Source organism: Megascapheus bottae, unplaced genomic scaffold (assembly GCF_031878675.1).
Source record: "Megascapheus bottae isolate mThoBot1 unplaced genomic scaffold, mThoBot2.hap1 HAP1_SCAFFOLD_103, whole genome shotgun sequence".
Classification (NCBI taxonomy): Eukaryota; Metazoa; Chordata; class Mammalia; order Rodentia; family Geomyidae; genus Megascapheus; species Megascapheus bottae.
In genome coordinates, this window is record NW_028327323.1 from 118390 (window position 1) to 131054 (window position 12665).

Sequence of the window (12665 nt, forward strand, 5' to 3'; positions counted from 1 at the left end):
TGTTTGGTTCTCTCTGGAAACAGCCCTCAACAAAGAGAGTTGGCTCATTTAAAGTCACTTCATTTTGCAAGAATAGCGCAGATAGCCCATGATTTGGGTTATATGGAAGTACAGAGATTAGCTGCCCCTCCTCCATGTCTTCTTTAGAGGCCATTTTGAAGGCCATCTGGTTACCAATTGCCAAAAGATAGCTCAACAAGTGCAATGGCTGAACCATTCCCTTGGCCTAATCATAAACCTTCTTTTATCACAAGTATTCATCCTAATGGTTGGAGTTGGAATAAAAAGAAAAAATTGTGCCAGAGCAGGCTAATAGGAATGGACAGCCTTACCTTACTGCTGGGCAAAAGAAAATTGCAAATCCAAAAGGGTGAACCAGCATAACAGCAATATTCAGTAGATAATATGTTAGAAATGAACTTTACAACCTTGGAGGGAGTGGGACGAGGGAAAGTGGGAGAAAATATGGGAAGGGGTACCAGTATTTAAGAAGCAATGTACTCACTACCTTATGAATGCAAGCAGAACCCCTCTATACATCACCCTGACAATAAAATAAAATTTTAAAAAAGAAAGAGAACTGCAAGGCCAGTTCAGAATCCACATTTTTCCTCTCCTGGATGGAAGTGTGCTTTGCTGTTATTAGTCAGAGGATGTAGTGAAATGTAACCCGATTTAGATGAGGCTTGCATTGTGTCTTAATCAGATTTGATGGGGTCCAGAAGTATTATATTGTAAGTCCTTTTTGGTTTTTGTTGTTGTTGTTGTTGTTGTTGTTTCTTTTTTGGTACCTGAGATTGAACCAAGGTCCTTGCACTTGCTAGGCAAGCACCCCACATGTTCTCTGTTGTATGGCTCATGTACTACCCAATGTTTTCTGCTTAAGCACCTCACTTCTCATACCCTAAGGTCTACTTTCTATGGGAAGATTACCTTTCCACAAGGCCTTTTACTGATCATCTAGAAGAAATGGCAATTGCCGTAGCTTTCTATGCTTAATTCTGTTCATTTCTCCTGCACCACCATCTATTAATACATTATTTTCTTGACTGCCTCTTCTCTTTTGAGCCAAATCTCTTCCAGGACAGGCATTCTGCCCTCTTTACTACTACTTACCCTAATGAACAAAAGTATGCTTGGTACAAGGTATACAGTAAATATGTATAGCGTGAATTTACCCAGGCATCAACTGGTAATCTAGATGTAGCCAGCTGCCCCAGTCTCCTGAAAAAGACCAAGTAGGTATATGCTAGTTGGCTGAAATGTGTCTGTTTATATAAGACCAGTCATGCACCCTACAAGTTTAGCCAGAACATTTGTGATATTGCTTGGCACAAAGTAATCATTTAATCAATGTTAGTTGATGTTATCATTGTCTCCACCTTTCTTTCTAGTCCTTATTTCTGTCTGACATTTGTGGTTTGAGTATCTGCTTCCTCTCTGCCTCATCACTAGTTGGAACATCAACTACAGAACTGTTAGTCATTAATCTGTCCTGTGACAATAATTTATCCCTTCCTGGAACATAGTAGATATTCAATAAATATTTCAGAAGATTGAGAATGAGAGGGGACCCTTATTCAATAACTCCTCTGAGAACTGCGTTAGCTTTCCATTGCTGTGCCAAACTGCTAGAAATATCCAAGTTTTAGGAAGGAAAAGTTTAATTTGAGCCACAGTCTAAAAGATTTTGGTCCATTGTTGCTTGACTGGCATTAACTCTTGTGACACAAGACAACCATGTGGAGAACGCAAGTGGAGAAAAATGTGCCATCCCTGGCAACCAGAAAATAAAAGAGAGAGATAGAGAGACTGAATGCTTCCTTTAAAATCACCCTGTCTTCTCCATACCTAACTCCTTCCCATGAGGCCCTCTCATAGGCTGCAGACAAAAATTTCAACACATGAACATTTGGTGGATAATTACAAAATAACAACAGCAAAAATGCATAATCATTTAAAGAAAAAAAATGCATGCTTTATACCTTGTGCTACTGTCTCTATTTCCTTTTGAAGTAGCCATTCCTTACAACAGGTTTCAAGGTGATTCACTTCATTTGTTTTGCCAACCTTGTGTTTTAGACCAAGCTTCCTCCTTCCCGGCTCTGCACTTGGGTACAAAGAACCTCTTCTGCTTGAAATGCCTGCCTGGTTCTCTGCCCTCTGGTTCTTCCATAATTAGTCTGTTTTCTCTTGCTAGGAGGGGGATCATCTTCTTTGGAATCCCTGAGACTTCCAGATCCCTGAAGGAAGAAACCCTCTTGTTTGTCTGTTATTACCTTTGCCTGACACAGGCATTGTCAAATTGATGAACAAGATTAATCATCTTTTCTTTAACCAAGAAATTGTTAAAAAATAGAGAATTATAAAAAACTATTGTCTAAATCTTTGAATAATTTTGACTATATTGTGTGGAACAATACAACAATAGTATTGAATTTATTTTGTAACTTTCCTCTGACAAATCCAGCACACTTTACACAGGCATTATTGTTCTACCTTTCACCGTTCATGCTCTTGGTGAATTATGTTGCTTCTTGGTGGGAGGAAGCGGGGCCTCCACTCTCATTATCCTGCCCATGGAAACAAGGAGAATCATTTATCATCTGTTGAATAAATTTATAAATAATGTGATTATGGGCTTTCCCAGAAGACTCCAAGTCCTATAAGCTACTTGCTATTGCTTCTGACAATACTGTACTTGGAAATGAACAGGACATATCATGAGGTCCTTACACAAGGTAGCTGGAACTTTCCTTCAATTAAACTCTTCAAACCATACAATAATAAACTAAAACTAAGTTTTACAATTTCCCACCCACCATAACCTCCTCTGTCTTAAAATTTCTCTAGCAATTATGAGGATTATTAGCTACTTAATTTACAAGGCTCAGATACCTTTCCTTTATGTTCTAGTGTACTTCTTAAGTTTCCCATCATTATTTACTTAAAATTGCGTATGTTTGTGTATTTTTTCCTTGAATGTACTGTTTTCTCCTTAATAATGGAGAAATGGTTTATCCTTAATTGTAGTTCATAAAATTACTTGAATTCTCTGTGCTTGCCTGGAAGTTAGTAAAGGGCGAGAAGAAAGTGGGTATGTAGGGGTAGGAGAGGAGAGAGAGACCCCAATCTCCAATTCAATAATGAATGAATATGTATGTGTACATGAGAGCTATGCAGATGATTGAACCCATGCTAGGGGAATAATCTACCCAGGCTATATCTCTAAATCTCAACATTATTATTATTATTATTATTATTATTATTATTATTTTAATGTAGGATCATTTTACTGACACAGTGAGGCTGATAATTCTAGTTCTTTAGTTTGGTAGCCACTAACATCTGCATATCATCTATAAGCTGTTGGTCTTCATTTCCAACTTACTAGCAACAGATATTGGTGTATATTAGTAAATAATCTTTCCTATGTACAATGAGTAAATGAATGAATGGAATTGGCAGAGAAAAGTGTTATGGAAAGTTGCATCAATATCTAATTGGCTTAAAATATGTAAATAGAGGACCTTTTGCATGTCAGGATAGAGTTAAAGGAAGGGCAGCTATGTAATATACTATTGGAATAGAAACCCAGAAATAAAAGGAGTAGTACTGGTAATGACAACAGATCAACAGATGTAAACAAAGACTGTGTCTGCAAAAATAAGATGTACCGTTACTCCCTTGAGTGGTAAATGAAGAGCTCTTGCCTGTGGCTGACCAAACATGAAACCTTTGCCAAAAGGAGTTTTATTTCCTGTTTATCTCTGTCCTATTGGAAGTGATGGTTACTTGAATGGAGCCATCTCTTGAATGTTTGCATTACCCTCATCATTTGACTGATTTCTTTCAGCTGTTTGAGTTAATTAAAGCTGTAATGACTATCATAGATATTTCCTCTGGGGTTTTCCTGAAATAGTTTACTCACAGGGCTGGGGTTTAGGATAGCAGAAATGACTCTGCTCTCCAGCTAACAAAGAAAAAAGCTAATAGACCCACTTCTGTGACCTTTGATCTCCCTAGTCCCTGATAGCATTCTACTCAGGTGGATAATGACAGTTGCTGTAGGAGATATCCTGAAAATGAGAAGGACAGGAAGGCCTCACTAATAATGGAAACATTCCTCTGTGAATGAAGTGAGCCCCACCTGTACTAGGTAATCCATCACAGTCTAGTGAATTTGCCAGGATAATTTGCAGGCTAAGTATCCAGTCCCAATCTCTGAGACACCCACCTAATGAGTGTATAGTTTAGTATAGATTATTTACCAAATAAAGGGATATGGCCCTCGTGACTGTACAATTAAGTAGAATAAGCCTTTAGGAAACTCCTTGACAATTTAGATCAGGCTACTTAGGAATGTAGCTGTTAGGCTTTAGTAGATAGATTGTAACCTATAATATTTCCAAAATTTATGTGCTGTGCTCTATTACAATGGCATTATACTGTTAATGAAATCACAGATGTCTCAAAAGGAAAGGGTGAGTCAGATGTTAACTGTCAAGGCCCTGGACATGTTTATTTAGCTTGAGAGGTCAATGTATGATCATTAAATCATACAGAAAAAAGAATAAATAAATTGACACTTGAGAGTAAAAAAACACATTTTTTTCATATATTTTTACTGTAATTAATAGAAGGGTTACATTATATTCACCAGATAGAAGGTGCATTACTTCACAAACATTGATTCCCTTTCTCATGTTTTGGTCCCCATTTCCCCCCCTCACTCCCGCCTCTCATCTTGTTTTCCCCCCTTCCCTATTCGATTTCAAATAACCAAATATGCATATATACAATATATCAGTGTTTTTTTAAGGCAGATGTTATATGCCTCAACAGTCAGGAAGCGATTTATGTCCTGGAATGCATTTCCTACATGTGAAACCAGCCTATTTCCCATTAGAAAAGCAGCAGCCCCTCTCAGCAGTAGGAGTCGTTTAACAGCCACAAAACTTATTCAATTCCAACATTGAAACTGCTGCCACATCCCTTCCTTCTGCATAGCCCTGGGTGCTGGCTTCCTTCTGTAATCAGCTTTCAGAGGCACAATCATCATAAGCCATGTGTGGAAAAATCAAAAATTTCCATAGTGGAGAGCAGGATAATGGAGGGCTTGGTGGCTCCCAATTAGACACTAAAACACTAGAGCTCGACCTCAGAAGGTAGACCCTGAATCCGTGAGCATTAGTTATCTTCCTCTCAAAGCTTCCTTCCACTTTCAACTTTGTAGATTAGACTAAATATTGCTGGCCTCTTTTAAGAATTACCTACAAATGCCATCCAGATTAGACTTGCTTTCCAAAGAACAGGTTATAACCTAGAAAGGGTTGAATCTGGGAATGCTGAAATTCACACGAAGTCACCTAATCATTTCGTGTCTGATGAGAACAAGCCCTTCTTCAAAGGATTCAACTCAATAGGCATTCACTGACTGTCCACTTGCCAGTCTTGGTGTTTTACATCAGCTCTTCCTCCCAGCCACGTTGCCAGTCATGAGCTTTGCACAGAGTAGCATCTTCTTTGGTAGTCGTATGACAGTGAGAAGGGAAACCATGGAAGTAGTAAGCGGAATGGGAGATGGTAATTTCCACAGGGTCATTCAATAGGGCAGAATTTTCTTCTAGAAAATTCTACTAAGATTCTCCTATACTAGGATCTTGAGTGGTCCTCCTCAGAAAACACAGCAACAGCGAGGAAATGATTTACAATAGAATTTAGTTCGCACCATGGTTTCACCACCTTGCCTTGTTCACATTATGTCCCTGACACATGTCACCTCAGGTGTATTGCTGAAACAAGAACATTCCAGGGCTTGCTTTAAACATCATCTTCGCTCCATCCTTGGTGATATTTCTTTCTATCATTCTCCTCCAGAAAATAGCACCTACTTCCTTAAAAGCTTATGAGGGCTTTAAAAACACACAGCTACTGAATTATTCCCCCCTAGGCTTTTATTTATTTATAAATTATCATGAGGATGAGAAACTCTGGCTTATGTGTCATAGAAAGTGCTCGAAATCAGTTGGTACATGATGTAATAGGCACATACATGTTTCCTCAGCTTTCCTTAGCCATCTTTCTGTAGTGATAATCTTGTATGGCCCATGAATGATGCTACATATTTATCTAAATGGCCCTTGACAAAAACAACAATAACAACAACAAAATGTTCATTACCCCAGAAAAATGATTAGATAATAGAAACTAGGAATTTGGTTTGTTGATGAATTCGTTTAATTTTCATCAGCTCTTTTCCATTGTTTAGGAACTGCATTTTAGGAACTGTACTGAGAAAGTATGAAAAGCAGATAGGTAGTCCTTAACTTTATAAAGCTTCCTTCCTCTAGTAGGAGAAATAGAAACTCATTTCCCATAAGGACCTCTCAAGCATAATATGTGACCTTATGGGACCAGATAGTTTCCTGTAGTAGTTGCCAGTGCTGTGTTATATCTCTGACCTTGACTACTGGGGCTAGGGGCACATTTCCATGACACCAATTACAGCAACTTATGGTGACCAGAATGCCTCTAGATGTTGTCTAGAAAATGTCTTTAGAGACTGTCTCCTGTAGGCAAAAATCTCCAGTTTCATAACCATTGTTCTAAAGGACAAATGAGATGATAAATGCGGGTTCTATCTGAGCTTAAAGAGGTCATTTAACAAAGATTTCAAGGTCAAGTAAGCCATATTGCTCAGGGCCCAGCAGGAAATGGATAAGATTAGCACACTCAACTTTGAATAGCCCTAGATAGTTATAATGAAGGTATCTCTCACCAAATGTGAACAAGGTAAAGAGAAACCACATAGATGACTGTACAGTGTGTTCCCAGAAGATGACAGCAAGCCTGTTCCAAGCTCCCCCAGGCTAGAAGTTGTAGTTGAAGCTTACTAGAAGAAAACTGGGTGAGTTTCATTGAGAAGTGGACTTGAGAAGAGCTATCTGCTTTGGTGGAATGAATCAGAACCTGCTGGGAACACAAATCTGAGTTCCTGATTCCTTCCTCTGATTACCTGCAGGCTTCCGATGGGCCACCCCAATTAGAAGGCAAAGGTCAGTGAGCCAAATAGTACAGCCCATAGAAGTCTGATGCACAAGAGAGGGCAGGAGAAAGAAGCTGGGTGAGAAAGCCTCCTGGAGGGCTACAAAGAAAATAAACAGTCTAACAATGCTGAACTCCCCACAGAGATCTGAAGACTAAGCTTATATTGTAGGGGAAAGGAAGGATTAAAGATGAGCATGAATAACTATGATTTCTATAAAATTATTATTGGGCTGGTAATTATGTTTTTGATGATCTGTTGAGACCCTACCTATCTGGTTTGCTGAAGAACAAACTAAGTCACATTTCAGGGGGTCTTTCCTGTTATACAATACAGAATATTTTTGAAACAAAACAAAAGGGTCTCCAGCTTTCCATCTTGAGAGGTTAGGTTCTTTATCTAAAAACTAAAAAAAACGAAAAAAAAAGTGTTTGTTGAATGAAGGAACAAAGGCAGGGAAGGAAGGAGAAAAGAGAATGGGAGAGAGGACAGGGAGACTGTTGTTTTTAGATTAAGCCTCAATGTCACCCAGCCTGAGGGGCTGTCATTCACTGATGTCCAAAGGCAAATGCAAAAGCAGCTAATGAGGGATGACCTCTACAACTCTGTATCTAGACCATTCATCCTCTCCCCACTTGTCCCATATTTCATATTGAAGTCCACAAGCCTAGATTTTTTTTCTTGTTTCTTTAAAACAGAAGCTCAGATGGTAATCATCTGGATGCCTAGCAACTGCCTTAGACCCCATGACATGGAAATCATTAACAACCCTGCAGCCTGAGGCTCAAAGATGAGAACACATAAAGCCTGCTGTCCTGACTTCCATCTACCTGTTGGAGATGGACAAGAGTGTGCATCTCTACTTCCAGGCTTCCATTGCTCTGATTCCAAAACACACAAACTCATTTTTCAGTGCACTCAGAGTGTGAGCGAAGCACTATGCGAAATTGGAGCCTTTTTTATTTTTTTTTAATTTTTGAATGGTGCAGGAGTTAAAAAGGTGGTGAGGAAATTAGGATATTGGGACTGGTGGGGAGAAGAGAGCAAAGAACCCAGAGAGGTACACTATTTGTAAGGGAGGAACTAGGTTTGTAAGGGAGGGAGTAGATTTCTAAAGGCTTGAGTAGGCTTGTAAGGGAGGGAGTAGATTTGCAAGCAAGCATTGTTTTTCAATCCCTGCACATCCAAGCAGTACAACAAGAGGTGACCACCAACCCACTTAGGGTTCTGATGGGCAGTTAGTCCATATGTCCAACTGAGATAGAAACACCAAGACTTTTAGGATGCCAGATAGAGAACCCTGGACCAAGTCTTTCACCCCAGCTGTACTACAGATGGAAGTAGTCATGAGATCAGGGCTCAGTGCATACTGTCACCATTGTGTCACTGCTGTGAAACAGCTAAAAGGCAGTAAAATTGTGTATCCCTTTATTTATGTCTGTCTGGCCATGTGCTGACTCCTTGGGAATGAAAATAGCAGAGCTAAGTGCTTCCTTCGACACAGTAGTATTACTAGTTGCAGAGGTGGCTGACCTTGGTTTTCTAGAGTGCTCTGTGCCTCCATTTCAGGAATTAACCTGGCTGCCTCCCCCTGTCTGCCTAATATCCTGCTTCCGCTGCCATTCTGTCCGTGTCCTTGCTAATTCGGCAAAGTTAATACCTGATTAATAACTCCTGTGATAGACGAGTTCCTGGATGAGCCATAACCCCCATTTACATCTGCTAGTGATTAAAAAATTATGTTCAGTTCAGTAATAATTGATGGAAATGATCTGTTCTCGTCTGCAGCTGATTTGCTTTGTAATTGTGATTTAATAATGTAAATATCGCTTGTTTTCTTCTCAAGATGAATTACCTTCTGATTTGCTAAGCTCCAATCTTTCTGGGCTTTCTTATCTCTTTATCTTTCCTCATGAGATTCTAAGTGAAGTGTATTTCTTATTTTCTTCATATACTGTCACATGTATACATTCTAAGTCAATAGTTAGAAGAAATACATATTAGCTTTTTCAACCAGCTATCAAAAACAAAACTAATACCATTTTTTTAAAGAGTTCAATCCGACGCTTTTTGTAGTTACATATAATGAAATTTAACCTTGGGTGGTTAAGCAACTTATCCAGCTGGACACAGAAGGCTAGAGATTGTTACAAGTTTAGTGTGGTACTATTTCCTAAATGAAAATGGAGCTTTATATTTTCTTGCTCTATTAGATGGTTCTCTACAATTATGCACTTATACCATACATGGTTCTATCTATATACGCATGCATAAAATATGAGAAGTAATAAATATCATGTTGCTAATTATACTCATTCCAAAACTTACTATAAGGATAAAATATAATTGTTGAGGGGGGAGAATACATACATAGCCATATCCACCATAATAATCCTCTTCACAAGCTTCCTGTATGAGCAGCTCCAAAAATCTGCAGACAATACCTGTTTAGGCACCAGGATACAACATTAATTGTGCCGTCTTTAGTGAGCAATAGTTTTCTTTCATCCCCTCCTTTTATTCCAAGATCATACAGCTGTTCAGATCTTTGTCCTTCTCCCTTGTAGTAGTAGCATGTTTTCCAGGAAGAAGAAGGTGTCACAGTTCCCAAAGTCTGAAAAGTAATCATTTGTGCTAGTGAGGAAAATGCCTCACTATTGGCAGAACTCCCCACATTCTCCTGGTAAGGTGTGTTCATTCTGGTGGAGACCCTGAGAGGGGCAAAAATAAAGTACAAACAAAATTAAAGCAACAGCAACAGAAGCCACGGCAGTAAAGACAGATGAAGCAGGAGACTCGGCTAAGCCTAAGGACAGTGCTTCTTAGGCCCATGGAGCCATTGTTTGAGTCTTCTCCTCTCATCCCAGTGAGTTCAGTTTCTCCACCTTTCAGAAACAGAGCTTGCATGGATTTTTTAGAGCAGAGAAAGGACTTCTAAGGTTCTAAGTAGAGTACATAGAAAGCCACATTGCTAAAGTCTGTGATCTTATCCACCATAATGGTCCTCAGAAATAGAAATACTGGGCATAATCCAGGGTCTGGTGATAAGTGCCTAAAAATCTTGTCTTGATTGGCCAACAAAAGTAGAGAAGTAAAGAGCAGTGGGTGGGGAATTTGTGAAGTTATCTGGCCAGATTAGCTCATTTTGCAGAGAAGAAAATTCCAGATGGGTAGGGTTTAGTAGCCACAGTGATGTTTGACTAGTTGTGAGTGGAAGAGTAAAGACTAGGCATTGGCCCCCTGAGCAATTGGCTTTGATCTGCTGTAGCCGTGGTTCAGCATGGTGTATTTCCAATCATTGCCTTCACTGACACAAAAGCCTGTTTCCTTGCCTTTTGATATCTACTACCTGGCTGTCAAGGATTAGCAAAGTGAGCTATGTAAAAAAAGAAGCTATAACTTTAACAAATGCGAAGGGCAGAAAATCACAGAGACGCATCATTTTTTCCTGCATCTGGAATGAATCCTCAGACCCATGAAAATGAGCCTTGGATTATATAAGTGGGTGATTAGTTGTACCTGTAAAACATTATTCCACTCTCCTATAGAAGAGAGTCAAAAAAGAAAAAAAAAAGTACAACTACTTGTCAAAATCTACAAAAATGAGAGTAGTGGAAAGGAAAGAATTAATTTGCTCCATTAGCACAAGACATTACCCTCAGACACACATGGTCCATCATAATTGTCAAAAGCTCTCTTCCCTTCCCATCTCCAGAGCAACGGAAGCTCAGTGACAGAAAGCTCCTCCCACACTGTCATGGTGTCTCTCTGTTCCTGTGCCAGTATTGTTAGGACACCAATCAGAGTCAGATCAGCCTAGAACCATTCTGTGGCAAGCCTGCAAGGATTTCTCAGTTATGGAACCCAAGATCCTGGACTGAAACTCATTGTGTCCATCCATGATCCATTTCTGAAAATTAAGGAGTTACTTAAGATTCCTGGCCATGGACTACATTGCTCCATTAGGAAATATTGAGACTGAGAATGACATTGGAGTCACTCCCCATTTAATGGACTTGGGAGTCATTCCACGTCATTTTTTGTATTAAATAGTAAAAAAATGAGGCTGTATTTCTATTCAAAATCATATTTCTACTCACACCTGTAATCCTAGCTACTTAGGAGACTGACATCTGAGATCTTGACTGGAAACCAGCTTGAGAGGAAAGACCATGAAATGCTTATTTCTAATTAACCACCAAAAAGCCAGAAATGGAGCTGTTGCTCAAGTGGTAGATCATCAACAACAACAAAAAGTGCATAGACAGTGCCAGATCCTGAATTTGAGTCCCAGGACTGACACATACACACACACACACACACACACACACACACACACCCCACTTACATACACACACACCAAAAAAATGGTGCCAGTAGCTCATGTTTGTAATTTTAGCTACTTAAGAGGCTGAGATCTGAGGATCACGGTTCAAAGCCAGTCTGTGCAGGAAGGCCTTGAGACTCTTATCTCCAATTAACCAGAGGGGATGAAAAAACAAAAAACAAACAAAAAAAAAACACCTGACATCAGAGCTGTAATTCCAGTGGTAGAGTGCTAGTGTTGAGCAATAAAGCCAAAGGACAGTATCAGTATCCAGGTCTCCAGGTCCTGAATTTAAGTCCCTGGATGGTACCAAGAAAAAAAAGTCACAAAGCAATATAGCATATTAGAATAATCAAGCTGAGAATGAAAATTAAGACTTCTGATTCTAACTCCTTGTTCTCCCTAGTATTCCAAATTTTGAGATGGAGTACGAAAAGCTGAGGTATATAAAGTGATTTTCATGGTGACTAAGCAGAGAGGCCAGGAAACGGGGAAAAGGGGCTGCCCCTAATCGTAGTTCAAGTCAGATGCAGGAAAGATACTATTAACTTAAATAGCCCAAGGTACAGAAGGGAAGTGACTTTGAGTTCCCAAATGGACCTGCTTCCAGGCCCTTGGGAGCACAGACTGTACAGTGAATGGGCAGTTCCTAATCTTTTCCTCTGTGCTGTGTCTGAGATGAGTGCCCAAGCAATGTTATCTTCCCGTGATGCTTCAGAGTTTCGACCTTTCTGCTCTGCCAAGTGTGCAGAATAATTCTGGCTGTTTCCTGCATGCCAATTGGGCTGAGCTAGTGGATACTTTGCCTGGAAGCTAATATAAGTATTTCAAAATTATTAACGAGTATTGGAAATTAACACCATTGTCATGCGATGGTGCTGTTGGGAACTAATAGGATAAAAGAGAAAAAAAAATCAAAGACAAGACATGAAAGCCAGGAAGCAAGAGAAGTCAGAGGGCAGCCACACCTCCTTTTGCAAAAACCAAAAACTGTTTGTTCATAGCTGGAAAGATCGTAGGACAGCTTCCTTTAGTGCTCTGGGACATTCACACCTTTTAAGAAAGATGACATTCTGAAAACTAACTAAAAGCAAATAGAGAGAAGGGGTGATGGCTCAAATGGCAGAGCAATTCACTGGGCAAGTAGATGGCCCTGAGTATACACTCCAGTCTAGATGCTGGGCACCCATTCTGCTTAGGTACTTGCAGCCCCTGCAACTTGGTCATCCTCTCCTCCTCCTATAGACAACTGTAGCTGTTGGTCTGTCAGGTTGCAAAGAAAAACTGCAC

At 39.7% G+C, this 12665-nt stretch overlaps 1 protein-coding gene across 1 annotated transcript in view; it reads left to right on the forward strand.

The window, feature by feature from the left end:
* LOC150040050 (opioid-binding protein/cell adhesion molecule-like) overlaps positions 1-12665 on the forward strand; it is a 96043-nt gene that overhangs the window by 54104 nt on the left and 29274 nt on the right. Inside the window, exon 2 of the mRNA XM_090327425.1 lies at positions 11782-11817. Coding sequence (XP_090183551.1) covers positions 11782-11817 — 36 coding nt within the window. The remainder of the gene's footprint in view (positions 1-11781; positions 11818-12665) is intronic.